This window comes from Nothoprocta perdicaria, unplaced genomic scaffold, assembly GCF_003342845.1.
Source record: "Nothoprocta perdicaria isolate Ctin4 unplaced genomic scaffold, notPer1 scaffold_2, whole genome shotgun sequence".
NCBI classification, from domain to species: domain Eukaryota; kingdom Metazoa; phylum Chordata; class Aves; order Tinamiformes; family Tinamidae; genus Nothoprocta; species Nothoprocta perdicaria.
In genome coordinates, this window is record NW_020455204.1 from 2,611,743 (window position 1) to 2,639,471 (window position 27,729).

General features: G+C 39.0%; 1 protein-coding gene across 4 annotated transcripts in view; it reads left to right on the forward strand.

Annotated features, from left to right (window-relative positions):
- PI4KA (phosphatidylinositol 4-kinase alpha) overlaps nucleotides 1-24,289 on the forward strand; it is a 49,150-nt gene extending 24,861 nt beyond the window's left edge. For all 4 annotated transcript variants that reach the window (XM_026037624.1, XM_026037627.1, XM_026037625.1 and 1 more), the window contains exons 20-55: nucleotides 923-1,031; nucleotides 1,679-1,815; nucleotides 2,201-2,334; nucleotides 3,351-3,433; nucleotides 3,697-3,767; nucleotides 3,884-4,008; nucleotides 4,262-4,343; nucleotides 5,022-5,105; nucleotides 5,457-5,546; nucleotides 5,961-6,080; nucleotides 6,638-6,730; nucleotides 6,993-7,149; nucleotides 7,430-7,557; nucleotides 8,658-8,816; nucleotides 9,119-9,270; nucleotides 9,628-9,735; nucleotides 10,456-10,583; nucleotides 10,672-10,791; nucleotides 11,461-11,540; nucleotides 11,676-11,869; nucleotides 12,489-12,579; nucleotides 13,044-13,211; nucleotides 13,782-13,835; nucleotides 14,464-14,584; nucleotides 14,909-15,038; nucleotides 17,044-17,114; nucleotides 17,355-17,427; nucleotides 17,538-17,608; nucleotides 18,387-18,496; nucleotides 19,116-19,220; nucleotides 19,685-19,810; nucleotides 20,152-20,272; nucleotides 20,882-21,041; nucleotides 22,044-22,133; nucleotides 22,986-23,069; nucleotides 23,672-24,289. In XM_026037624.1, coding sequence (XP_025893409.1) covers nucleotides 923-1,031; nucleotides 1,679-1,815; nucleotides 2,201-2,334; nucleotides 3,351-3,433; nucleotides 3,697-3,767; nucleotides 3,884-4,008; nucleotides 4,262-4,343; nucleotides 5,022-5,105; nucleotides 5,457-5,546; nucleotides 5,961-6,080; nucleotides 6,638-6,730; nucleotides 6,993-7,149; nucleotides 7,430-7,557; nucleotides 8,658-8,816; nucleotides 9,119-9,270; nucleotides 9,628-9,735; nucleotides 10,456-10,583; nucleotides 10,672-10,791; nucleotides 11,461-11,540; nucleotides 11,676-11,869; nucleotides 12,489-12,579; nucleotides 13,044-13,211; nucleotides 13,782-13,835; nucleotides 14,464-14,584; nucleotides 14,909-15,038; nucleotides 17,044-17,114; nucleotides 17,355-17,427; nucleotides 17,538-17,608; nucleotides 18,387-18,496; nucleotides 19,116-19,220; nucleotides 19,685-19,810; nucleotides 20,152-20,272; nucleotides 20,882-21,041; nucleotides 22,044-22,133; nucleotides 22,986-23,069; nucleotides 23,672-23,723 — 3,981 coding nt within the window. In that variant the 3' untranslated portion in view covers nucleotides 23,724-24,289. The remainder of the gene's footprint in view (nucleotides 1-922; nucleotides 1,032-1,678; nucleotides 1,816-2,200; nucleotides 2,335-3,350; nucleotides 3,434-3,696; nucleotides 3,768-3,883; nucleotides 4,009-4,261; nucleotides 4,344-5,021; nucleotides 5,106-5,456; nucleotides 5,547-5,960; nucleotides 6,081-6,637; nucleotides 6,731-6,992; nucleotides 7,150-7,429; nucleotides 7,558-8,657; nucleotides 8,817-9,118; nucleotides 9,271-9,627; nucleotides 9,736-10,455; nucleotides 10,584-10,671; nucleotides 10,792-11,460; nucleotides 11,541-11,675; nucleotides 11,870-12,488; nucleotides 12,580-13,043; nucleotides 13,212-13,781; nucleotides 13,836-14,463; nucleotides 14,585-14,908; nucleotides 15,039-17,043; nucleotides 17,115-17,354; nucleotides 17,428-17,537; nucleotides 17,609-18,386; nucleotides 18,497-19,115; nucleotides 19,221-19,684; nucleotides 19,811-20,151; nucleotides 20,273-20,881; nucleotides 21,042-22,043; nucleotides 22,134-22,985; nucleotides 23,070-23,671) is intronic.
- Nucleotides 24,290-27,729: the final 3,440 nt, after the last annotated feature.

Genomic DNA, 27,729 nt, shown 5'->3' on the forward strand with positions numbered 1-27,729 from the left:
GATCTGTGCTGAATTGTATGTTGTTTATTGAGCAACTTCTATGGTTTTGCAGGTACTTGCTTGCTTTTAAAAACCAAAAAGCACCTTTGAGCAAAAATTAGTGTGTATGTAATGTTTCAAAGTCAAGCTTCAATTAATCATATCCAGTCAAATTGGATAAAACTCTCAATTTGATGAGTCTTTCCTTTTACTGTTTAAAAACAGCAAGTGCTTCTAACACTTTTTAGAACCACAGTGTTAGAATTGTTTTATAAATTTATCTAAAATTGCATACCCTATTGTCTGGGAATATGAAGTCTGCTCTGGTGTTAGTGGCTGTTTGTATAAAAAGTGTCATCTTTAAATGTGTTAAAATAATGTTCTCTTGCTAGTTTAGACAGTAAATTCTCTAGAACTGATGTCATTGTGTGCGTGGGTGCAAAGAATAAATGATCCCCAAATGGTGCCTCAACATATTTCTGCAAAGCCAATAAACAATAGCAACCAAAAATGCTTAGACTAATATTTCTTTTTGTTTCTGAGTTCATTTGTACTGGAACAAAGCTGCATGGTATCATCTTCAGCTCAAGCTTCAGCTTAAAGGATGCAGTGATCTCTTCCTCTGCACAGTTGTATGCTGATATTATATCCTCTTTAGAGGTTACTGCATCCATGTGGAATATTCTTATGTAAAGCCAAGTGTTTTATTTTTCTTTGTGTATTTCAAATATCATTTAGGTGTTCTAATAAAATTAAATTTTCTTCAGAATAATGATAGCGATATAATGTTAGTTTAGAATAATATTAGTTTATTATTAAAAATCAGATTATAATTTTGCCTTTGGAAGTCATAGTGAGTTAAGGTACTGATTCATTAACATGGACTGAAGTTACTGTAGACTCCCAACATCTTAAGATTTTAATTTTTATTTCTTTATGTTAGCTCACTAGGCGCTTGCCACCCATCAAGGAGGCCAAGCCCAGGCTGCAAAAGCTCTTCCGTGACTTCTGGTTGTATTCAGTGCTGATGGGATTTGCTGTGGAAGGATCAGGTATCAATTCTAGTCAGAATTCAATTCAAGCAGGTGTCAAGAACAGCATTGGTACCCAGTATGAAAATCATTCGATAGGTTTGAGGAGGATTATAGTCATAAATGAAGCATAAGACAAGCTGTTTACAAGACAGCTTTCTGGCAGGATTTCATTACAACCTGGTTCTGTTTTCCCATGAGATTCAGCACAGTGTGATCTGCTCTTGTACTTGGGCTTCTTGTTGTTGTTTGTTTTATGTTTGTTTGTTTGTTTCTCAGCTCTGGTTAGCCGTGATTTACGACTTTTAATAATTGAGTTTGTCAAAGGGAAGATCAGACAAATGGGGAGGGATAAGATAGAAACAAGGTAGAAACTTGTCCATTGAGAAGTTTCACTTGGAGTTACCCACGCAGGTTTGTTAGGTCTGGAACACAGTCTAGTTGCGTTGGGTGTTCGTGCACAGGTACATGACAAGCTGGCCCCTAGAAGAACTGCAAAGCTTGATGATACTGATTCACTTGTGAATCTTAAGCTGTTAGATTTGTTAGAGAACGGATAAGAAAGTGGTTTAATAGTGGTAATAATTTTTGAATATGGTTCACTGAGCTGTGTCAGCTTAGTGTATTCTCCCTCATCCCTCACCCTTCTCTTTGCTCTTGTGCTCCAGGTTTGTGGCCAGAAGARTGGTATGAAGGTGTATGTGAAATTGCCACCAAATCTCCGTTACTCACCTTTCCCAGCAAAGAACCTCTTCGATCTGTTCTTCAGTACAATTCTGCCATGAAAAATGATACTGTGACTTCTGTAAGAATCGGTTTGTTTTATTGTATCCTTCCATAATGTCCTCCAYGTATTAAAATATTATAATAATGAAATATTTATGTGGAAGAGAGTAATATTGCTTTTACCTGCCTCCTATTAATGAATAGCAGGTTTTATATCCACACTGCTTTTATGCCAGCAGTATATACTTTCACTGGGTTGGCTTTCATTGCATGTGGTAATACATGTGTTTCATGTGGTAGCCACGCTATTTTGGTTACGTTTGGAAGCTCCACAGCTTCCAGAGGAAACTCTCTGTACAAACTTGGTTTTCCAATGATATTTCAGAAGTTAGAGAGCARATGCTTTCAAAATGACAAACGTTCCAGCCCTCCCACTCTGAATAACCAAATCTATTCACCTTTAGGCTGAATTAAATGAGTTACGGAGTACCATAATAAATCTCTTGGATCCTCCTCCAGAAGTGTCAGCATTGATAAATAAGTTGGATTTTGCCATGTCTACCTATCTACTTTCTGTCTACCGTCTGGAGTACATGAGGTATATGTGTACTTTATTTTTTTTTAAGGTGTTTAATTAGTCAGGTTTTGTTTTGTTTTTAGCTTTTAAATGTTCAAGTCAGAATTGCCAGAAGCTAGGATAAATGAGAATCAATATTTTGAATCAAAGTAGTTCCATAGAAGGCTCTGACACTGGAAATTCAGCTGTGTCAGAGTTCCTTTAGGGTGGATAAAGGAAAGAAATACCATAGCTGGGTCTRAAAAATGAGCTCTTCTGTACAGGAATTAATTGAAGATGATCACAGGGGTCCTGGAAAGGACAATCTTGAAAGCACAGAGGTGAGGTCTTGTGCTTTTACCTCRGAACAATAGCAGAGATACTTTTCTGTGCTATGAGAATATAGTAATGGAGGAGCAGAAAGAATTATTTCTGTCATGTGTTTTTATTCCCTTCACTAGCAATTTAGTAGCATTTTCATTTACTAAATTCACATTTTTTGCAAGTGTTTTGATTACAGTTATTTAAAAAAAAAACTAGATGAAAGCTGAGGGCCTAGGAGTGGGGAAAATGGGAAGAAAATTCTGCATCTCATATTTACTTTGAGAGTAACTGAACAACAAGGACAAACATTTTCTGCAAATTCCTGACTGAATTTTGGAACATTTTTTTTAATAAATATTTCCCTCATGTATGAATACAGCACAGGCACCTGCTTATGGAAGTGCAAGGAATTGTATCATAATTTGTGTTGGTGGTGATTATGTAAGTGCATCACCAGGTTTCCTTCCCCTGTGGTATGTAAGTTATTTTTGTGGTCTCAAACCAGGTCTTTATCATTTGAGTCCTGTTAGTTGAAAGAAATGGCAGTATCAGACTTCTTGGAGAAGTGAAGTTACTGTAAAATCAATCATTACAGTTTGTGTTGGTATTTATTGTGGTATTAAAAGTACTCTGCATTTGTGTTGAAGGTGTTTGTTTAAAAAAAAAATGCAAAAAGAAAATTGGCCAACTTCTTCCCCCTGCTCCCCCACACCACAAAACTGTTTTCCTTCTAGGGTGTTGCGTTCAACTGACCAAGATCGCTTCCAAGTCATGTTCTGCTACTTTGAGGATAAAGCRATTCAGAAAGACAAGTCTGGTAAGATTATCTATCAAGGTTATGCAGTAACTTGAGATATTAGAGAGCTCTGCAGGCATGTGAAACTGAAACAAATCAAACTGAACTGAGGAACAAAGTGCATCACATTCAGTACTTTGCTGTTATTTTATTTTTGCTAGAAAAAGTTGATTTTATTTTGAAATAGTTTTGTTCAATGTAGGCTGAATAGACATAAACAACTTCTAAACGTTCAAGAAAATGCAATTCTGATAACTACACCTTGACTTCTCTCAATTCTTCAGGAATGATGCAGTGTGTGATAGCTGTTGCTGATAAGGTGTTTGAAGCTTTCCTAACAATGATGGCTGATAAAGTAAGTTACTTAGAAACCAGAATTAGAGTTTGTGTAAATGTCCTCATTAAATTTATGAAAAATGTGTTTATCCCTTTCCTTAAATTTTTTTTTTTTTTTTTTTTTAATATTTCTAGCCTAAAACCAAGGAGAATGAAGAAGAGCTGGAGAGACATGCTCAGTTCCTACTGGTGAATTTTAACCACATTCACAAGAGGATAAGGAGAGTTGCAGACAAATACTTGTCTGGCCTTGTAGATAAGTGAGTATAGATTTCACTTCTTTCTTGCTTTTTTTCACACTTGCTACTGAATTAAAGTAGCAATTTGTGCAAGCTTAGTGCCTTTTGTTTTATATGTAGTATGTGTAGTATATGTTGTATGTTTTTGTTGTATATGAGTTTGCCTAGTGATGTATAAAGAGAGAGGTCTCTGGGCAACTCTTTTTTTGGTTAAAAACATTTCCTTCCTCAGCTCCCCATGGTCACTGTATCTGTGCTTCTTGTCTTGCTCTAGATTTCCTCATTTGCTGTGGAGTGGAACTGTGCTGAAGACCATGCTAGATATTCTGCAGACGCTGTCACTCTCTCTCAGTGCAGTAAGTTCCTTCTTTTGTGTGATAAAATATATCTTTCCACCTTTACTTAGAACAGATTTTTTTCCTTTGTTTCTGCAGTTATTTAACATTTACTTTTTTTTTTTGAGTCTTTGTTTTTGCTACAGAAGAAGAATCTTCRTAATTAAATTTATATAAATCTTAATTTTAATAATAATTTATAAAATCTCAGTGCCCTTTTATGGGGTTAGGAGTGTATTCACATTCCTGTTTTACAGATAATAAAAGTTGTGCTTGAAAGTTATCAAATGAGGTTGAAAAATTCAAGTTTAGTATTTAAAAGTAAAATAATGGATTACTAATTTCAGATTATAACCATCAAATTGTCCTGTTTGAAGTGAATAATGGTTGTAATGGTAATAATGGTTGTGAGGTTATATTCTTTCTGATTTGTCTATATATCCATATTCCTTGGACTTGCAAAATACCACATACTAATGTTTTTAAAGATGGAAATGCTTTGAGAAACTTATTTTAGTACTAAACAGGAGAGTGCTTAGATTAAAAAAAAAAWWTATACTGAAAACCAAACTGAAATTAAAAAAAAAAAGTTTCTTAAATTTGTTCAGAATGATGTTGAGAGCCTGTTTGGGGGGAGTGCTGCTTGTTTTGTTCAGGATAAGTGATGATGAACTGGGACTCAACATTGCCTTTGTTTAGGACATTCACAAGGACCAACCATACTATGACATTCCGGACGCTCCGTACAGAATCACTGTCCCTGACACGCATGAAGCCAGAGAGGTAGGCAGTCCCCCTTGGTACCTCAGAGAACCAAGCAATGCATGAGCCTTTGGGTCTGGGAGAAAAATTGTTCTGGGCAGCTCTGAAAGGTCCTTTTCTGAAAATGTGTTCTCAGGTAATATTTTGTCTCATAAAATGGCAATTGAACATTTATATTTTTCCAAATACTGTCCTAACGTATGACAGTTCTTAGCCTACTAAAGACATTTCATTGTTAAGAGAACTTTTAACCATATCAAGTTGCTGAAATTTGTCTTACTTTATGTAACTGTACTTATTACGCTATTAAGAACACTAATTTTTCTTAAATATTCAGTATTTTATTGACTGTATTGATGCATTTTTATTTAGAGTATAGTGAAGGATTTTGCTGCACGCTGTGGAATGATTCTGCAAGAAGCAATGAAATGGGCTCCCTCTGTCACAAAATCTCATCTACAGGTAATGAACCTACATCTGAGGAAAAACTTAATTTTATACCTTCTATATAAACAAAGTCAAACACTGATCTCTGCTAATCCATTGCTGACTGGCTGGAAAAAATACACTGAGTTAGATTAGTGTTCTGTCTAGAAGAGCTTATGTTAGTGCTGATCACTGTTTCCAGGAAGACTCAAGAACAGTCTCACACACTGCAAATCTACCTGGCTTTTGTATTTCTTTCCATAGGTAAACAAGGGCCTACTCTATGTGGAAAAAGTTTAAGTACCTATGTTCCCATCTACCCGGAAGGCCAAAGCACTTATTAACAACTCTATTAAAAGTTTTCTAATAGTTCACAAATATATACCACTTTAAGTTGCCCTTCCTAGCAAAATGCAATAGTTTTCCGACAACCATCATTGTTTCTTTCAGGAGTACTTAAACAAACATCAGAACTGGGTATCAGGTTTATCCCAGCACACAGGACTGGCCATGGCTACAGAAAGTATTCTGCAYTTTGCAGGTTACAACAGACAGAACACCACTTTGGGCGTGAGTATTAGGCATGACTCTTGCTTTTTTGTATAGTTATATGTATCATGTTAGTTTGATAACATTCAGTATAGCTGGTTGTCTGGATTTTCTAAATCATTTTTGTCATAGGRCTTGAGCATTTACTCTGAAGGATCCCTTCTTTCTTTCTTTCTATCTTAAATCAACTTACTCCTTGTCATGATAATGTTCTGTAAAATACTGAAAAGCAAGATGATGGCAAATAAGAAAGTAAAACTCAACCAAGATCATTTATACTGTCCATATGTCTTCTTTGCTTTCTTCTTCATGAAAGGGGAATAGCAGCCCCGGAGATATTTTTATGCCTCTTTTTATGCCCCTTTTTTTGTTTGTTTCTTGATCTYGGACTGCATTAATTCCTGTGTCCCTGACTTGTTTTTTATTGGTCCTGGTACTGTTGGATCTAATAGTTCTGATACTCTTCTGATGATAAGYCCAAAGAAGACTAAATATTTGAAGGTGTAAATAAAAAAACAAAGCACAAATGTGTCTTTAGATAGGTACAGTGTAAACAACTGTGTGTGATCTGGTTGTAGGCAACCCAGCTAACAGAAAGACCTACATGTGTGAAGAAAGACTACTCCAACTTCATGGCTTCTCTCAACTTGCGCAACCGCTATGCAGGGGAGGTAAGCACAGGTTTTCCTCCAAATGCAGTGTCTACCAACTACAGTATGGCTTGAGAGGGGATAGTATCACATCCAAATTTAATTATTATATGGTTACATGTTCATTTTGGCATGGATTTGTAGGTAAAGCTAAGGATCTTTAGCAACTAGTAATGAAAGATACCTTTGTTTAAGGTTCATCTCCTTACTCCGCATGCAACTGATCCCAAACTGGCCTCCTGAAAATACTTCTCTTGTTTGAAAAATGAATTGTATTTTACAGGTTTCTGGGATGATTCAGTTCTCAAATGCTACAGGACGAACATCTGACCTGAATAAACTGATGGTTAAAGAGCTGAATGATGCTCTTGAATTGGGCCAAACTGAATTCTATACTCAGGCTATGTTTAAGTTGACTGCACTGCTAATAAGCAGCAAAGGTAATGAAAACCACATGGAGTTCTACTTTCTGGCTGTGAATGCCAAGAATAGTAAACAATAAAAATTACCTATATACAATCCAGTAAACATCAATCTGAAGAAAAACTGTTTTTGTTTGCTTTGTTTTTCAATTGCATTTATTTTAGGAAAAACCTCTCAAACTAAAAGCAATTTATTAGGAATTGATTACCAGATACTTTTCACATGAGCATGCTATTGCTTTGTGAAGTATTGCTTATTTATTCTGTTGGTGAACTTGGTGTAAATGTTTGTTTTCAGACTGCGATCCCCAGCTCCTTCATCATCTGTGCTGGGGACCCCTGCGAATGTTCAACGAACATGGCATGGAAACAGCAATTGCTTGCTGGGAGTGGCTGCTCGCTGCCAAGAATGGAATAGAAGTGCCGGTAGGAAGCTATTGAACAATTCTTTYTCAACCTCTGCAGGGCAGGGAGAGAGAAAAATATGAAAAGAATCACAGCTTTATGAACCTATTTCAAATAAGGWTGTTAAATGTATTGTTAATCAGTTATGCAGAGGCCCAGAGAGGCTRGTGTTTTGATGGTAGTCTGAATGCCCTCATTAAGTGCTTGATATAGCAAAGGAAAGCTGTAGAATTGATTTTGCTGCATGGGTACTCAAGCTGCTTGTGAATTGGCTCCCGAACTGTTGCTATTTATATAATAGTATTTTAAAATAAATTGAAATTAATGCTCCTGCTAATCATTCATAGCCTCAAGTATCCATCATTACTTCCTTGCACTAAAATTACTCTTGCAAATGTCTTATTCCTGTGTCAGGTTAGACCAGCTGTATTTTGTAAAGAGAGGGCAAATCCAGTRATAGTAAAGCAACTCACTCRCACAGAAAAAAGCTGCCTTTGGAARTAGCTCCAATGAGGGAGCACGAGATGTTTTGCCTGCTGGAAATAATCATCAATCTGAATTTATGTAGGTCAGTTCCACATGCACGTTGCAGTGGCTTAACTTCTTAAAAACTGCTTTCATTTTTTCCCCGCTTAGGCTTATGGAAAATATCTTCTCTGTACCTTGTTGAGAAGATCAGAGGAGCATCCCCAGGTGCTGGGCTTCCCTTCTACTGCAGGATGCTGCKCTGTAGAGCAAGGCCAACAAAGCACATGTGGGGCAGCTTTTCTTGTGCAGTTCCTCATTTGCGTGCMCTAATGAGCTGAACTGTCCTGCAGTGTGTGAGGAAATGACATAATTTTGTCTCTGCTGCCAGAATGTTGGAGGCCCAATCTTTCATTAGTGAAAGGAGAGCAGTCAGCGATTAACACTTCCCTCTCATTGGCAAAACATTTAATTTTACRTGTTAAGGAAACACTTCACTTTAGGAGGGGTGAATAGACCTGTTTCTGTCTCGCCATTAATGTTGCARTGTTTTTAATTCGATGTATTCAGACTGTCATGTGCCCTTTGGAGAAAGTCTGTGCAGTACACAAAAGCAGATGCTCTTGAAATAGGAAACACTTTTTTTTTCTTTGTAGTTCATGCGGGAAATGGCAGGAGCCTGGCAAATGACAGTGGAGCAGAAAGTTGGCCTGTTTTCTGCCGAGCAGAAAGAAGCAGATCCATTAGCAGCCTCAGAAGAGAGCCAGCCGAGGCCTTGTCCACCAGAGGTTACCCCGCATTACATCTGGATAGATGTACGTTTCTCTCTCCTGGGGTGCTGCTGCACCTATGAGGATGTTGCAGTGACACTGGAATTGAGCTGCTCTGCACTGTTTGGTCTCATAGTTCTGGAAAGGCAGTGCAGCTTGTGACAGTCTCTGCCTTAAAACCAGGAGCTATGATCTTTGTAAAGGAACATAACAATTGGATAGAAAAAGGTGTCTTAAATGGAAAAGACCATTGTTTGGTTTTGGGTTTCGTTTGCTTTTGTTTTGTGTTTTTTTTAGGAAGAAAAATAAATCAAAGGAGGTAAGACATATCTATCTCTCTTTCTCAGTTTCTGGTGCAGAGATTTGAAATAGCCAAGTATTGCAGTTCTGACCAAATAGAAATCTTCTCCAGCCTACTCCAGCGGTCCCTGTCCTTGAACATTGGAGGAGCAAAAGGCAGTTTGAATCGACATGTGGCAGCTATTGGACCACGTTTTAAGTAAGTGTTTTCTTTCTCTGTGGGAGGAAGTAAGGTTGGTGTGGGAGGAGAGGTTAGAACTAATCTCCAAATGTTTAACTTGTCATTGGCCTCAAATGGTGAAAGTTCTTTTAAAAGCATGGAATGATTTGGACCCTTAAGCCCTGTTTTCAAGCTAGGGCCAGCTATTGTTCTGTAGCCACAGCTTTAGGAACAGACTACTAATAAAAACAGTTTGCCAAGAATGGTTAAAAAGACACTTTTCTCCTTGTATGACTTGGATGGAGTTATAGCTATAAGTRGGGTTGATATATTGTTGCATTGGTCCTTGTAATGGAAATACAGAAAATGTCATGGCGTAAATATTTTTTATATTAGGTTGCTGACCCTGGGGTTGTCTTTGCTCCATGCTGATGTGGTTCCAAATGCAACTATTCGAAATGTGTTGAGAGAGAAGATTTATTCAACTGCCTTTGATTATTTCAGGTATTCTTTGTAACTGCTCACAGAAAGTTTGTGTCCAAGTTCCTAAGCCTTTTATGATATTTTAAAGTGGCAACTGTTTTTCTCTTATAATGATTTAAGTTCTTCCTTTCTTTTTTTTCCCATATTAAAACAAACTTTTCTTTCTCTTATGCCTCAGTATAGTTCATGAACCATCTTGATGAGGGTTAGATGTAAGCTGCARATTTTTATGTGGTTTATAATCTAGTATCTTGAGGGTAGTTTGTATTCTTTCTTTTCTCTCATTATTCTGGACATTATGTAATACCAAAAACTGTATCTAGATTTGCAAGACTTAAAAGAATTGCTGCTGCAGAGTGTCTGGTTAAAATGTGTTTTGACACAGCTTTGAAAATGTGTTCTTGCAGAATCTGATGATAAATGTACTTTCAACATTTGTCGTGGGTGCAGTAGAAAGTRAGGTAATTGAAAGCGGTGTCTGACAATGTAAAGAGGTCCTAATATTAGGTTCCAAATGAATCCGAGATGCTGATAGCCTGCCATCTTAATCTTCAATTGTAATAGGAAAGTTTCATCCAGTTGGACAAAATYGAGGAATGCAGATAAAACTGTAGTGGTGCATAGACTGCTTGTCTTTGTAGCTTTTGGTCAGAAGTAAAAAGACATGACTTGATAACATTTGTTTTTTGGAGTTCTGTTTGTTTTGCATTCAAGTTCATATTTTTGTTTGATTTCTTTAAGTTGTCCCTCCAAGTTCCCTACACAAGGGGAAAAGAGACTTCGTGAGGATATTAGTATTCTTATCAAGTTTTGGACAGCTATGTTCTCAGACAAAAAGTACCTGACAGCCAGCCAGCTAGTACCACCTGGTGAGCTCCTTTACATGAGTTTCAAAAGCCTGTATATTTTTTGATTAGCTTCTACTTCAGATTTTGTGTTGTTTGTGTCTGTTGTCAGATAATCAAGACACAAGGAGCAACCTGGATATCAACRTTGGATCTCGGCAACAGGCTACACAAGGGTGGATAAATACCTATCCTTTATCGAGTGGCATGTCAACCATATCAAAAAAATCAGGTATCTCTTTAGTTTCAAAAAGTTAATTGTATGCCATTCACAGCATGTTTTATATGCAGATGTTGCTTAAAGTCAATATTTGCCTTACCGTTGGGATCATGTTTTCCTGACAGGGTATTTAATCACTATTGCCAAATTTGTGGGATGGGGGAATGGTGCCTCACTGGGAGCAAGCAGCAAGGTTTGAAACTACCTCTTCTGTTCAACAGAACATTCGGTTTCTCAGTGCAAAAGATAGGGGTGGAGATCAAGATATATTGAGCTCCTGAAAAGAAATTGCACTGTGTGTGCACTCATGTCCAGGTGATTTTTCTGGGCAGCAGAATGGTGTGAGGGTGTGATTCCTATGTTTGCACATCTGAAAGCTACATGCTCTTATTTTTAGTAGGCTGCTGTACTTCTAAAGTGAATGCAGCACTGRCTGAACTAATAAGCTAGTAGCCTGTTATACTCCATCCATTTAGAGAACCACTGTGTGAGTAGATGCAGTGCTTACTTTCTCAAATCCCTCTGGTCTAAATTTACAAGTTCAGTTTTCTAATTTACACTACTGGCTCGGTTCTTTTTGTTAGTTAGCTTCTGTGAAGGTTACCAGATGTAGACAGTTTGGAAGCAGCATTTAAGATATTCAAGAAAAGCCACTGAACACAGTTTTATCCTTTCCTCAAGGGATGTCCAAGAAGACTAACAGAGGGACGCAGCTGCACAAGTACTACATGAAGCGGAGGACGTTACTGCTCTCATTGCTGGTGGGTCATCAGAACCAAATTTCTGAAACCTTGAAGTAGTTGCAGATTAAATACACTAAAGCAATGTCAGAAGGTGAAAATGGTGTGTTATRTTTTCTTTCAAAAAATAACTTGCTTTTAATCTATTTCACTCAGGCAACTGAGATCGAACGCTTAATCACATGGTACAATCCACTGTCCTCCCCTGAGCTAGAGTTGGATCAGACTGGAGAGAACAGTGTGGCAAACTGGAGGTCTAAGTATATCAGTCTTAGTGAGAAGCAATGGAAGGATAATGTGAATTTGGCTTGGAGCATTTCCCCTCATCTTGCAGTACAGCTGCCTATCAGGTGAGAAATTTCAAAATAAAGAACCAATATAATTTCTGCTGCCTTTCTTAGAGGTTGAATGAATATTGACACTGTAAGCACTGATAGCACTTGCTCTAGTTTACAGCAGTCTCATATCTTTTCACACCTGGATGAGACCTTTGAAATAAAAAATCAAGCTGCTTAATAAGACATATATTTGGCTCAGGCTCTGGTGGAGCCCGAGTTCATTCTCTACCTTGACGCACAAACAAAGCTTTCTTCAGAAGCAATTGTGTTTGGTTTTGAATAATATTTCACCCGTTTGTGGCCATAGCATTTAAAGAGTGCTAAAAGTATCTTGGAATGAAGTGTTCTACCTGTGTATTGGTTTGAGCTTTAATCAATATAACAGAATTTGTGTATTTGGCTACAGGAGAGAAGGAAAATTCTTTCCTACTTACAACAGTGATGATTTTTGCCAAGCAGAGGTCTAGGCACAGGTTTCTATAGAATCTCAGACAGTATTTTTCAGCCAACAATTTGATAATGCACTAATGCACTATTACTATGCACTAGTATCCCTCAATGTACATTATTTTATAGTTGGTCTGTAGTTCAAATTAACTAATAACGTTGTTATATTCCTGGTTATACTTAGATTCAAGAACACTGAAGCTATTGGTACAGAAGTAACYCGTCTGGTTCGGTTGGACCCAGGAGCTGTTAGTGATGTTCCTGAAGCAATAAAGGTATTTGTTAATATTGTCAAAGGGCCTCAAAATGACTGTTTCCCACTGATAGAGTGGAAAAGAGTCTTTACTTAAGACAATGGGGAACTCTAATCAGGTGAAGAGCAGTCTCGTCAGAGCTGTCTATCCCATGTAAAATATGTGAGAGAAAAAATGTAGCTTTGAACAGTGCTGAAAGGGTTCAACCTCTCTTCTTTTTCCCTGTGGTAGCTCTGCTGTATTATGCATTTTGTAACTCTGCCTCTGCAGTACTAACCGCATCCAGTCATCTTGGAGGTGAGGTGATTCCAATAGATTTCCCTGGAAGAAAAAATGCTTTAGATGAGCAGTGGTTTTGTAAAATAAAATGTAGCACATTTCATTTTCTGTGCTTTAGGAAACCATATTATAGACTTATACCCTGACTGTTTCCCAGGCATTGCTGAGTCCTATAAACTCATGATGTGTCTGACCTGCTCTTTCAGTACCTGGTTACGTGGCACACCATYGACGCTGATGCCCCTGAGCTCAGCCACGTGCTGTGCTGGGCACCGACAGACCCACCCACTGGTCTTTCCTATTTTTCAAGCATGTATCCACCTCATCCTTTAACAGCTCAGTATGGAGTKAAAGTCCTGCGATCTTTTCCTCCGGTAAGATGTTCTGCAAGAGCCTAACGCTTCAAGTGCAGTTATTGGCCTCACTCATTGGGACTGCAGCTTCATTTTAATACTGTGAAGAGGCATGTATGCTTAATGGGACCCATCGCAAGGAAGAGAGTGTATAGGTTGGGATGAAATGCTCAAGTTGATTGTCCTGGATATAACTCATTTATTCATTAGCAAGTTCTCTAGTTTTTATAAATCACAAGCTGAATTCTTACTCTCAAATTGTTCTTTTCAGTTCTAACATACTCTCCCCRCAATGGATAGGTAAACACCTTCTGAAGAAATAGAAGGCTTGAATTTCTAACTYTTGTCAAACTTCTTATAAGGACTATAAAAGATGTATTTGTTAATATTTTTAAAGGAGGCTACTAGGCAGAAAAATCCTTTGATTTGCAAAGGTGGCATATATGTAGTTTAAAATAAAGAAGCAGTGCTAGTAGGAATTTCGTTCRTCACCTAAAGAAAGGGAGTTTTTCTCTGTAAATATGACCTGTCTTCCTTTCCAACTACTAAACCAATATTAAACACAAAACCTTGTTGYCTTTTCCTTTTTAGGATGCCATTTTATTCTACATTCCACAGATTGTGCAGGCACTTCGTTATGATAAGGTAAGCTTGAAACAGCAATGCATGAACCAAGCCAGGCTTCAAAACAGCCTTTAGACTTAAAACTGCAAACTTTAAGTTTAAACTAATGCGCTTATTGTCTTATATTCACTCCTCAAGTGAGTAGGATAGTCTTATACACTCAACTTCAAGTTTATCTTCCTGCTTTCGAGAATTTCTATGTAACAATGCCAGCACGTGCACTTCTTGCCAGTAAATGATGAAATTGTGTATATAAAAATCATATTAAAGGAACCTTTACTGTTGCTAAAAGACTCCATTACACTGTAGTTTGTAGAAAGCTAACTAGGGGAAACCCCACGTTCAGAGAAATTAGAGATCTGAATAGAATAGTTAGAAAAAGGTACAGAGGTAAGAAGTATCTTACCTGGAATCACAGAGAAATTCAGTAATAAAGCTGAAAGCAGTTTGGGCTCAGTCGCTTACTTATCAGAATAAACAGTCATTTTTGAAAATTCTTTTTAGCCAGGTGAATGAGATTGCACTTACTTTTTTTTTCCAGACATTAAATAACTTTAAGTTTTGAAGAATAGCTGTTAGAAGTAGTTAACACTGAGTATCCTTGAGTTGTAACAGTCTCTGATTGTTACTGGACTGCATACTGTTGCAGATGGGTTATGTTAGAGAATATATCCTCTGGGCAGCTGCCAAATCCCAGCTCTTGGCACACCAATTCATCTGGAACATGAAAACTAATATCTATCTGGATGAAGAAGGACACCAAAAAGATCGTGAGTGCTTTAAGATTTAATTCAATTTGATTCCTGTTCCTTACAATCAGACAAATCAGACTAAAGCTCCCTTCTGCCTTCTCTTGGAGGGAGGAATAGTTTTAGCTTGGAAATTTCTGTTTTTCAGTTGAAGAGATAGGGTCTGCTCAGTAGAAGTCTTCTACCTGACAGAATGTATCAAAAGAAGTGCAGCAATCGTTGCATCAGTATTTTTTTTGTTTTAATTGTTATTACTACTACTAAAAAGATATTTATTTACTTTCTAGATATTWTTTTGCTCTCTGAAATAAACTTCTGACACAGATTCTTTCATTTTGTGTGCAGCTGACATTGGGGAGCTCCTAGAGCAACTAGTAGAGGAGATAACCAGCTCGTTATCTGGCCCAGCCAAGGAGTTCTACCAAAGGGAATTTGATTTCTTTAATAAAATCACCAATGTTTCAGCCATTATCAAGTAAGTTGTGCTCTTTTCTTTTGGCATCACTGTTCTGGAAATTGTCAATGTCCTTGTTAAAGAGGCTGAGTTCATTTTAGAGGCACTGGGGCAGTGTTTTTAGGAAAAAATAATTAATTGCTCCTAGGATAAGGTTTTTATTTTTCTTTTTTTTTYCCAATATAACGTACAACTGTAGTAGGATGCAAAGGCTTGCTTTACTTTAACACCCAGGAGTAAATTGTATCAGCTCAGTGCTCTGTGCTTTATGCAGCACTTACCAGTCCTTCTGTCTGAAACAACTGTAGCATTTTACTCTGGATAGCACTTGGTGGAAGGAGGCACCACAGAAGGTGCACTGAGATAGAAGCAGATTTGGTTAAAAAAAAAAAAATTAGAATAAAAAAATCCGTACTCGTAGCCAGTTGTAATCCCATCTCTTATATTGTCGCCTGCCCATTTAATATGGCTTTTTGGAGAGGTGACCAACATTATCATGAAAAGTTGTTCAAGCCTGCTTCAGACAGAAACATCCTACTCTTGCGTTTGTTCTGACAGCATTACTGTCATTTTTCTTTCATTATTTATTTTTGCATGTTATAATTGTTAGGCACATTTTGAATGGAGGAAAAAAAACAAGTAAAAGCCCCTAAATTTCACGCATGCTTTACTTTCTGTTAAAACTCTTAAGACTCTGTGAAACCGCATCACACGGTGCAATAAAATATCCATGTGAAGAGGAAAATACAAAGAGGATTATTCTTTTTGCATTTGTAAATCTCTCTCCTTCATTCATAAAGGGTTGTTATAGAGACAGATTTAATGTCACATACCCTGAATTGTTCTCTTAAAACTGAAAACCTTGCTCACAGAAAGGCTTTCACTGTTGACTGTAAAGACTGCAGTGAAAATAAGTAATTGAACTTTTATAAGTCTTGCCAGCGGATGGCAGCAGCCCAGCACCCAAGCTCCACATCAGTAAATGCAGTTTAGTTGTGTGTTTTTAAAAAAATTCTCTGGTGAATGAAATTGGCTGAAAGTCACACAGTCATTCAATATTTCTTGAAATACATTTCCTTTAAAGTGAAGCCTTGCACACCAACAGTTTGAAGACTTCTTCCTAACGGGCGTTCATGTTGCAAACTGCCAAATGTTAGATGTCTTCTATGTGCATGGCCAAATGCGCTTACCCAATAGGATGAATTAAAAGGGGAATTTAGGATATCTTGATATAGGGGATGAAATCAATCTGACTTTTATTAGAAATAAATCCAAATGAAGCAAATGTAAATAACTATAATTTACAAGGGCACATATAAATAAAYGTATCGTCTATGATGATTTCATTATCCGAAGTGCCATGTTGCTGCTATTTTAAACCATAGCATAAATAATGCTTTTCACTAGCCTACGTCTGTACTAGGTGAGTGTGCAATTGCATGGCTGACTCCCAGAGACAGTTAACACAAGTCCCTATGCAGACGGCGTAATTGTACATACTAATTGTTAACCACGTCACCAGTTACCCGGTTTGCACCTGCATTCATACTAAGTATGTGAACAAATCAGGCTTGTGATTGCATAGGCATTTTGCTGGCTTATCTTTTTCCAGTTAGCTTATGCTACTTTCGAAGTAACATTTTTATTCTGGAATAAGACCCACAAGAGAGATTATATTGGTGTAACTATTGAAGTGCTTATAGAAAAGAGGGATCTTGTTCAAATCCTATATAAGGAAGATCCCTAACTTCGCCTGTATTTCATTCACATCTTTGATGCTGTTCGGTTTGGTCAACAATCTATATGTCATTTTACATATCAATATATTATCTAAAAAGAAAAATGCTCATTAACATAGAAAAGGTTCTCCTTAGATACTGAGACCTTAAATCAACAAGAAGGGTGTAGTAAAAGATCTTTGTCTTCATGAAGAAAAAAAAATCTAGTGAATTTTGCATAAATTTGTAACAAATTTTAGGCTAGTACTATAACATGTAGCTAAGTAATATATCGTTCATCTTTCTAGACCATTCCCTAAAGGCGATGAAAGAAAAAAAGCTTGTTTGAGCGCTCTGTCTGAGGTGAAAGTGCAGCCTGGTAAGAAGTGTTTTGATCATATTATACAGTAGGCTTTTTATATTCAGCACAAGTGTATACTTTTTAAAGCAAATCTTCAAGTCTCTGGCGAGTGGCTGTTCCGAGAGTGTAATCTCTAATTTAACATATACTTAATTCATCCATATTGAAGTATCTGTATTGAGGTTGAAGACCCTGAACTTCGTTTTCTTGTCATGTTAGCCAGTGCATTTATTCTCAGCTGTCTGCTCTGTTTTGCAGGCTGTTACCTGCCCAGCAACCCTGAAGCAATTGTGCTGGATATTGATTACAAATCAGGAACGCCTATGCAGAGGTAACATTTTTGTCTGGTATTCCTCCATTAATTAATTCATTGCATTTAGGTTTTATTCCTGAAATCTTTGGCTACTATGCACTTACTATCTTTGTATTTTTTCAACRCAGTGCAGCAAAAGCTCCATACCTGGCGAAATTTAAAGTGAAGCGATGTGGAGTTAGTGAGCTTGAAAAGGAAGGTTAGTATATGGTCTTAATATTGATGTTCCTAATTAAGACTCAGCAATTCCTTTGAAATTGCATGCTTTAAATGACCTGTACTGCTGCAGTAAAATTGTTTCCATATTGAACTTTAGCCACAAAGTTCAGCTCAGAAATGAAACCTCATAAAATGAGGAGAGAAGAATAGAAATTCTCATCTCTGAAAGCTTTTTTTCCTGTTTTTGTTTTTCCGTGTTTTTTTGTTTTTCCGTGTTTTTTTGTTTTTCCGTGTTTTTTTGTTTTTCCGTGTTTTTTTGTTTTCCGTGTTTTTTTTTGTTTTCCCGTGTTTTTTTGTTTTCCCGTGTTTTTTTGTTTTCCCGTGTTTTTTTGTTTTCCCGTGTTTTTTTGTTTTCCCGTGTTTTTTAGTTCCCAAAAGCAGGCCACATAGGTATCCTAAAGAAATGTTAACAGATTCTTTAGACTTGTTTTATAAATTAATTGCCTTTCTCTGGTTTTTAGACTGTGAACTGCATGGTCTTTGGCAGCCTTTTCTCCTAATAAATTTTGTGGGAGATTCTAGCTGACTAGTTTCAAGTAATTTAGGCATTTTTCAAGTAGACCATGAAAGCTATTTTGATGTTCCAGTGCTTATACAGGAAAGGAACTGTCTTGCAGAATTTATCTTGCAAGACAGAAATTTCTATAGCAAACCTGTAAAGAAATGCTGTGATGTTGAGTGTAGGGGGCATGTTATGATACAAAGGCGCTAATAAAACTCCATGTCTGGGTTTTGCTTTGTACGTTTTTTTATTTCAGGTCTGCGTTGTCGTTCCGATTCCATAGATGAAAGTGCAGAAGAAGGGGTAGACAGTAAGAAAATCTGTTGGCAAGCAGCTATCTTTAAAGTGGGCGATGATTGCAGACAGGTACAAAGCTCCCAGGCTGTGCAGTTACAAAAAACAGTTTTGTAGGTAACAGTATGCTAGAAGAAAATAATATTAGCATACAAATATTCTTCTTTGAAATCCTTAGAATCCTCATTAGCTATGGACTAAGGAGAGAACTGTGTTATCCCACTGTAGGAAATGTGTTTTGGAAACCTGAGTCAAGATGGTTTTCTCTAATGCCATGTTTTTAAATTGATTTTTTTGGATTTTAAATATATTTTCAGTTGGTAACATAACATAGTAATAATGTACTGGTGCCAGTAGTGTTTTCCAAGCTGAGATGTTGTGCAGTGACGCTTGAATGCTCATTTAATTATGAGAGAGTGTCAGCTATTAAAGCTGGAGTTATCAGTACTCCTCTTATCAAAGAATGATGGAAACATTTGTTCATAGGTTAGCGGTTAAATCTTCAGCATTGCCTRCTGTCTGTCTTTTTCCTTTTGATTTCCTCCGGAGCTGCAGTAAATGCACAAGCACACATCTGCAGACCTTCTGGAGGAACTCAGTGTTCACTTTGGAGTTCTTCACATCAATTCATAACCTGACTTATGATCCGTAACCCCTATAATGTTGTGCATTTTTTTTTCTTGTATAACAGGACATGTTAGCTTTACAAATCATCGATCTCTTCAAGAACATATTTCAGCTAGTAGGCCTGGATCTGTTTGTGTTTCCATACAGAGTGGTGGCCACAGCTCCTGGGGTAAGTGAATAGTTAAGTCTAGAGTTGTAGAAATTAATTCCTAGCTTAAAAAACAAAACAAAACAAAAAAACTTTTACAGCACGTACAAAAATTCCATTCTACAAGGAAATACTGCCCACAAATATTTGGAATAGTAGTGGCAAAGAGTCTTTCCTCCCCTGCTTCCTGCCTTTTTGAAGCTTTTKGCTTTGAATTTTTGCTACTTGTGGTTATTAGTGTTTGCTGCTTGATTTTAGGTGACTACATTGTGCAAGTCAGGAAAAAGTCACAAATCTCATGTTGCAGGGAAGGAAGTTCTCAACGTTTGCATCTACTCTTTTTAAGGAAGAAACTGGAAATCTGTATTCCGTGATCTATGGATTTCCCCACATTTCCCAGGGGACCTGTACAACTGCCAAGAGCCAGGAGCAATATGTATGTTGGGAACGTGCTCTGCAGACCTATTTCTCTTCTTTTCCCTCAGTGCGGTGTTATTGAATGCATTCCTGACTGCACATCCCGTGACCAGCTGGGCAGACAGACAGACTTTGGGATGTATGATTACTTTACAAGGCAATATGGAGATGAGTCAACCCTTGCATTCCAGAAGGTAAAATATCATTTGGCAGGCACAGTAAATCTCAACCAAGAAACATTCTAGATATAAGGAATAATGACAGACAATGGGTAATGACTACTGTAATGCAGTATCTAGTTTCTGATGCAGATAATCCATTTTTAGCTATGAGTAAGCTAGCTAAGGAAATTATTGCTGCTGGAGATATATGGAGAATATCATTGAACATTGCTTCAAACTAGTCATGAACAGAGGGAATGAAGGTTGGAGGGAGGAACAAAATACTTTCTTCAGCTGCATCTGCTCCTGGGGTGGAGACGAGAGATWAAACTCTATGGGTTCTTCTGATTTGCTGTAACTTCTTTTTTATACAGGCTCGCTATAATTTCATCCGCAGTATGGCTGCATATAGTCTTCTCCTGTTTCTGCTCCAGATTAAAGACAGGCATAATGGGAACATCATGCTGGATAAAAAGGGACACATCATTCATATTGGTCAGTTACATCTATATTTGATCTTTAGTAGTCACCTTTTCCTCTGTTATAAAATATTGTATGTAGAAGATAATAAGCCATTTCCCTTCTGGGATCAATCTATATGCTGATTTCACAGTTTGTAAATATGCATGGAATTTTATACCATGTTTGTTTTGTATTATATGTGTGTTTGTGTTGTCTGCTTCTGTGCAGAATTAGTTTTGCAAAATTTTACCAGCTTCAGGAAAGTATATACACACATACACATCTATCTGTGGATGTGTGTAGATGCGTGTGATGTATAAATGTATCATTGRATTCTTTACATCATTCCATGGATGTGAATTAAATTTCTCTATAGCTGTGTAAGACTAACTTTAGATCTGTTTTTCTGGAACTTCACTGAACGGTTTGGCAAGGAGTTTACTTGACACCCTGCTCCTTAGTCTAATGTCATATTCATGATTCTTTTAATATTCTTATACTTCACCCAAACTTGTTTTCAGTTGGTAGGAAGATGAAAAGCAGGTATTAATATGTGAAATCCACCTCTCCTTTCTTCTGTCAGCTTCAACAGTGCACAATTAACGAACAAAGTATCTGAGCCGGCTTATCTTTTGTGCACAGATTTTGGCTTCATGTTTGAAAGCTCACCTGGTGGAAATCTGGGCTGGGAGCCAGACATTAAGCTGACTGACGAGATGGTGATGATAATGGGAGGAAAAATGGAAGCAACTCCATTCAAGTGGTTTATGGAGATGTGTGTCAGAGGCTATCTGGCAGTCAGGTAAGGCATTCTTAGTGCTCAAAAGTAGAGGTGTTTGCATGCTTAAAACCAGATAAGAAATTAAATAATATTAAGTGKTTGTTAGGGGTTTGAGGCTGGCTGTTAAATCCATTAATAATGATGTTGTCTGTCTGGCTACAAGCTTTGAAACAATTTAATAGTCCTGTAATTTTACAGTCTTTGTTCTGTTTATATGTGGCATTTAAGATGTTTATATTGTGTTTAATTAATAAATGTAATGTTCTTCATTACTCACTACTTAAACTTTGCAGTAAAAAAGCTACAAGCGAATCAATCTTTTTTATTTTTCCTAATATGACAACCATGTTAACCATTGTTTTAACTGGAATTAATGGGGTGGGTCATGTAAAACAGTGCTACAACTTCTGTTGTGAAATTGGCAGAGATTTTGGTAGCTCAGCGCTTCAGCTGTTATTGCCAGCCAGTCACAGGATTTTTGAAACTTTATCTTGTATTACCAGCAAATGGGGTTTGCTGTAACCTGCAGGAGCAATGCTGAATTTATAAAAAGAGGATGTGCATATAAGTAGGAGAACATAGATAATCTAGATTATAGATAATAGATTAGAAGATAATCTATTACTGTGGTATTGTTGGTTTCAGCATTTTACACTGTTCTTATGCTCTGATTAAAGGTGAATCAGCATAAAAACAGTGTAAAATGCTGAAATGCATTTCAGCAAAGGTGGCATTGCCAAAGGAGTGTTATTTACCAAAGCATTGCTTTGTATAACCCACCCTGAGGATGATCATCTTGAAGCATTGAGTACCTGCTAACTTGACRTTAAGGAATGAAATTTCAAGTGACAGATTGCAAGTAGTGGTGTAGCTCCCTCAACAACTGTAAGAGGATTACATGTATAGATTTAACCGCAGAGAAAGGTGTGATCCAGCTCCTTGAACTCCTCAGCTTGCCTGCTCTACCTACTAAGGATACAGATGTTTTAAGTGCTGTAACCTTGTTGTCCTCTTTTTCTCTAGGCCATACATGGACGCTGTAGTGTCACTGGTTACATTAATGCTGGATACAGGGCTGCCCTGTTTCCGAGGGCAGACAATCAAACTGTTAAAGTAAGTCAGYGTAGGTATAAACTGGAAAGTACTTATACTCTCTTTTTTTTTTTTTTGGTAGTGTAAATTGTCACAATTTACACAGTGCGTATAGTGTCATGTCATCCAAATGTGTTATGTCTTAGTGTTTTAATAATAGTTTTGTTTTGTTTATAGAACATCTCAAGAAATAGGAATTTCTGAGGCCTTTTTGCAGCATAAAATTCAGGTTGTGTAGCAGCTGTGCAAGTACATGGATTGTCTTCAGCTACTAAGTAGCRAGGCAAGACTGTAAAGGAAAGATTTGATTTAATGGAGAAACTGTGCTGCCGAGTCTGCACTCTTCTCAAATGATGCTGTGATCCTAAGCATTGCAATTTTACTTTTGTTCTCCAGATAATGCAGTGCTGTGTATGACTATGTTGTACCATCAACAGTTTAGGCAAATACGAATTCCAGTATGACACTTTAAATAGCTCTCCAATCTTAGCTCTGCATTCAGTATTTACTGCAGATAACTTCCTACAAATTTCCTAGAACTAAGCACAGATTCATAAGGTATGCTGAGCTGCAGCTCAAGGTCGCAGCTAGATGCATGGGTATTTTAAACACAGCAGCTGCTTAGAGAGAGGGATCTGGTATTCCTAGAGTTGCCACTAACCTGATCAAAACCTTTCAACTACTATATCTGCTCTAAGACTTAAGGGAAGTGCRTATTAAAACAATATATAATACAATCAGGTAGTCTCACAGGAAGTGCATGCTCGCTGCAAGTGAAATCCCACAAGCTCGGCCTGCTGTTGAACACACATTTGTATGATGCTCAGAGGTAAGCTCGCTAACTTCTTGCTTTTTGTGGTTTTCTGCATATAGGCACAGGTTCAGCCCCAACATGACTGAACGGGAGGCTGCAAATTTCATCATTAAGATCATCCAGAATTGCTTCCTCAGCAACAGGTTTGTCACCTTTGCACCTTTTGCGCTCTTCTATAAACGAGTTCTGATATCTCCACTGATTTTTTCCTGTCTTGCTCTTCTTGAAACAGAGATGTGGAAGTAGTTTGTTTTAGTACAGTAAGGCTAAAAAACTTAGAGGGAAGAGCTTCACTCRAGTGTCCTTAGCTGAATTGCTTTCCCTTCTCAGTACTGCTGCTTTAGGCCTAGGTCTACAAAATAAGCTTTCACTCAAGCTAGCCTTGATGTTAGTAGTAGTGATGTTACAGTTCAACTTAATGAAATTTAAACTGTGATTTAAGGAGAGGTGAGAGGATGTAGTAGAAACATTTTTTGGAAACATGGTAGCTGCTSATCATCCGTTTTCCTCAGCCAGCAGCATCAGGACTGGACAACCCTCCCTCGTTTAAACAAGAGCACGATGTTTTGTTATTTATAAAGATAAAATGTCCTTCATCATGCCTTCAAAGAGTGTAGGGCTCTTTCAATTAGAAGCAATTTCCTTCACTCCTGTTTTGCTTCTGTGRCATTTCGATTTTTGTTTTTGTGTCAATGGCTGCCGTGTTTAACTTTGATTTACTCCAGGCTTTGCTTTCCTTCCTTAGGAGCAGGACATACGACATGATCCAGTACTACCAGAACGACATCCCGTACTGAAAACACTAAAGGTCCAGTGACATGTGCAACCCAGGCCCCTCGCTCCAAGCTAGGAATAGGAGATGCTCAGTCACACCTTCTGCCTCRTGTGCGCGTGCGTGTCGTATGGGTACACGTTTCGTGGGCATTGCAACAATCACTCTCATTCATTCCTTTCTCCTTACCAAGTTATATATATATATATATATTTACATATATATTTATTTCCTTTTGTTCTGAGGGTTTTTTTGGAGTTGGGCTGCAATCATAATAAAGATTGTGCTACGATTATGAATGTGTGCAAGAGCTAAAGCTGCAGAGTTTGATAATTTTTCAATGCAATGCAAAGATTTTATAGTAAGTTTAAAAAGTAAAAACCCTTTCCTGCATGATCCCAGGGACTATCATGGATGTGACGGGTTTGGAAGCAGAAACATTGAATTATGCTAACTTCACTGTAGAAAAAAAGAAATCTGATAATCGTCCAGAATGGTTATGTCTYTGTTGCTATGTTCATACTTTGCACTAGACATGGTCTCCGCAACGTGGTCAGTATTTCATATGTACATGAAGAATGTATTTTTCCTTTTGTGTGTTTTAAAAAARAAAAGAGACTCTACTGAAAATATATTTAATCTATAAAATGTAATAAAAGATGTTAGCCTTTATCATGTTTTCTGCAACTTCTTGTACACCCCGTGYGCGCTAGCTAACAAATTGCTCCCCCTTTGCACGTTTCTCTGAGGGCTGCTGCTCAGAGAGGAGGGCTTCTCCTCACACTTTGCTCCTCGGGTGTCTCTTTGGGGGCAGAAGGGCCGCTTTTGGGGACGCGGCGTCGGGAGCGGCCGCGGCGCCGCCGCTTTCCCGCCCTTTTCCCGCTGCCGCCCGGCGCACGCGCCTCGCCCCGCCTGAGGCGAGGAGGGCGCGCGGCARGCGCCGGCCTGAGGCCAAGCGGCGCCACGAGGCGGGAGAGGCGGCCCCGCCGTTCCAGCGGCGTGGGTGGGGGTCCTGTCCCGAGGACGGGGTGGGTTGTGTGCGGTGAGGGCTCCGCCCGAAGGGGGCTGATCCGTGATGGGAGCGCGCGCTGAGGCTGCAGCCCTGAGGCGGCCCGGCGGGCGGCGTCCTGTGGGGACTGTGGGGACCCTCCTGAGGCGGGCCCTGCCCCCCGGGGAGGGCTCGCGCTTAGCTGGGGCCTGAGGGGCTGAGCCCGGCTTAGGGCTCCGCCCTGGGCATCGCGTCGTGAGGCGGAGCCCGCCCTGAGCGCGTGAGGGGAGCGGCTCCACCATGAGGGGAGCGGGCGGYGCGAGGCGGGGTCGGTTGAGAGGAGACCTCGGTGCCACGAGAAGGAGCCGCGAGACGGGGCCGGCAGAGGCGAGACCTCTGTGGCACGAGAAGGAGSCGCGAGGCGGCTCGGCTGAGGCGACGCGTCGGCGCCATGAGGCGGCCTTCGTCCCTTGGCGGCTCCCGCGGGTCCCTCGCCCAGGCGGCCCAGCCCCGAGGGAAAGGTGAGGGCAGCCCGGCTGTCCACTCAGCAGCTCTTTGCTGTTGATGCATCTTCCTCCTCCATAGCCCTGAGAGAGGACCCAGAGGTTTGTCGGGAAGCGGAGAGGACTCCTAATTTCAACTTAAGTATTAACTCCATTAATTTGTGTTAAGTTGTGGTGTTAGTGCAAACCTGTCTCTGTTTCCCTCTCCTGCAACAAAGATAAGCACATGGAGTAAACTGGACACCCCAACAGGTGCCTTGAGCCATGTTATGATGAGAGGTTCAATTAGTAGTTAGCAATAAATGCAGGTAACATGAGAARTCACTGTCCTCAATGTGTACAGGGCAGATGAAGGCTAATAGTAGAAAATTTCCTAATACTATCTAATAATAAAAGCTTGTAGTTCTGATGGGAAGTTCTGTGGCTGGAAGTAGCAATCAGCTGCTGGGGAATAAATAATAATAAATGCAGTCCTGCTATTGGGGCTGGGCTATTGAGAAACTCCCTTCCAGGTGCTGATGTCAGCTTGCATAGGCAAGAATGCAACTGAATCCACCTGGTGTTAGAGCCAGAAAGTGAATGAACTGGAGCATTTTCATTGCTCATTTTACCAACTCCRGTCAGGCTGTGTAGATATCTGGCATGACCTAATTTGCCCAGGAAAGTGAGAGCAGCTGGAGCCAAATGTATGTAGAGGTCAGCTGGATTCATCACAAGAACAAGGTGATTCAAGTATACTTGCAGGATATTTTCTTAAAGCTTAAGGTGATTGTGGAATCTCTTGTTTGTATTGTTTTCTTTGCTCTGAAATCTTGAAAACACATTAGAAGTACTTGTTAGTGGGAAATATGTGCCCTTGCAACTAGAGAGAAAAAGGAGTTTCAAGTGGCCATGCTTGCCTAAACTCACCTGCTGGTATCTGCACATCTCCTTTGCACAAGTTGYCTTTTTCCTTCTCTCCTCAGGGATCCTGGCTGCAGTGCAGAGGTGGGAGAAAACTCCCATGTGATATAGCGTCCTTTGAGATACTGAGAGGATTAGTTAGTTTACATTTAATCATGCAGAGCAGTACCCTAAAGCTGACTCTTCCTAAATGAGATGCATTTTGTATCTTCCTCTAGGCAGACTGAGGAGGGGATGCGAAGAAATTGCGAAGGTGCCTCTGCATTCCAGGCTTTTCAGAGACATTGAATCAAGGCTCTTGGAAGCAGCATAGAGATCCTTCCCTCACGCCAGAGAAGGATACAGTCCATTACACAAGGAGGTTCCCAAGACTTTCAGAAATCACTCAGGTAATTGAGAGTGGATAGAATTCAGRATTACATGCTGTTGATGCTCTGAAGGTTTTTGTCTCTGAACTTATGTTGGAATGTGTCCTGATGCCTCTGCAGCCCAAAGAGGCATTGAAAACAGGAGAGGAAATGCCCTAAAGGACAAGGTTTCATCTAAGCAAAGATGGTCTTATTGTTTCTCTATCCTCAGGAATCCCAGGTCACACTGAGAGACATATTTTCCTGGCTGTATCCACAGCAGTTCTTTCTGTGTTGGCTGTGCACATAAAAAGCCCTTAAGAAAGGAGCAAAATTTATAGAGACTCATTTGCATCTGATGGACCCTGGGTTCAGTGCTACTGGTAACTTGATCAGCACTATTCAAATGCTAATCTCATTATGTGTGTTAGGGACCGAAGCACAGCAACCCAGCTCCATTAGCACAATGTGCCTGGGTGATGTTCTGTCTGGTGCGCGGGGTTGTTGCACCCCCTGCGGGTATCCAGTACATGCCACACAGCACCAGGGAGATGTATCAAGGCTGGCAGAAACAGAGGTTGGGAGCTCCGTGGTGGAGCCAATGAAATGAGCAAACATGGAAAGAAGAGCTAGATACATTTCTAGAGAAAGCACCCCCCAAAAAGGGTTAACTGCCAACAGAGCGGTTTGGATTAAAGATTCTTTTTTACAATAAATATGCCCGTAAATTCCACTGCTTCCAAATGAACACTGTCAAAAAAAGCACCGTAGGGAAAAAAAAAAAAAAAAAAAAAAAAAAAAAAAAAAAAAAAAAAAAAAAAAAAAAAAAAGACTGTGCTTGTGGTATGACCTATCTACCTGTGCAACAGATACTGGTGGGTAGCACAGGGCACAGACAAAAAGCATGCGCAGAAGTCATTTGCGGGTAAAAGACTCTGACAGAACTTTGTTACAAAAGTACCTTAAAACCTTGCTTGGATATGTTGCTTTAGTTTGTTAGTCCTAGCATGGAAAAGGTCTACCTCAAGCTGTTTGCTACCTTTGCTGTGTCAGTGGCAGCGTGTTTCTCTAAGTGGTTCTGCAACATTTTCCAGGATTCTACATATGAGAGGTCACAGGAGTTGGAATCCTAAAGAAGCAAGKTTTATAAGGTGACACAGTATATTTATTAGATAAGCTGCTTAGCTGACCAAGCAGATGAGCTCTGGTGCACACAGTCCTAGCATCAGCTGGTTTATTAAATAGCACAACCTGCCTGAAAGGATTGCTTTTTTGATGAACTGTTACAGC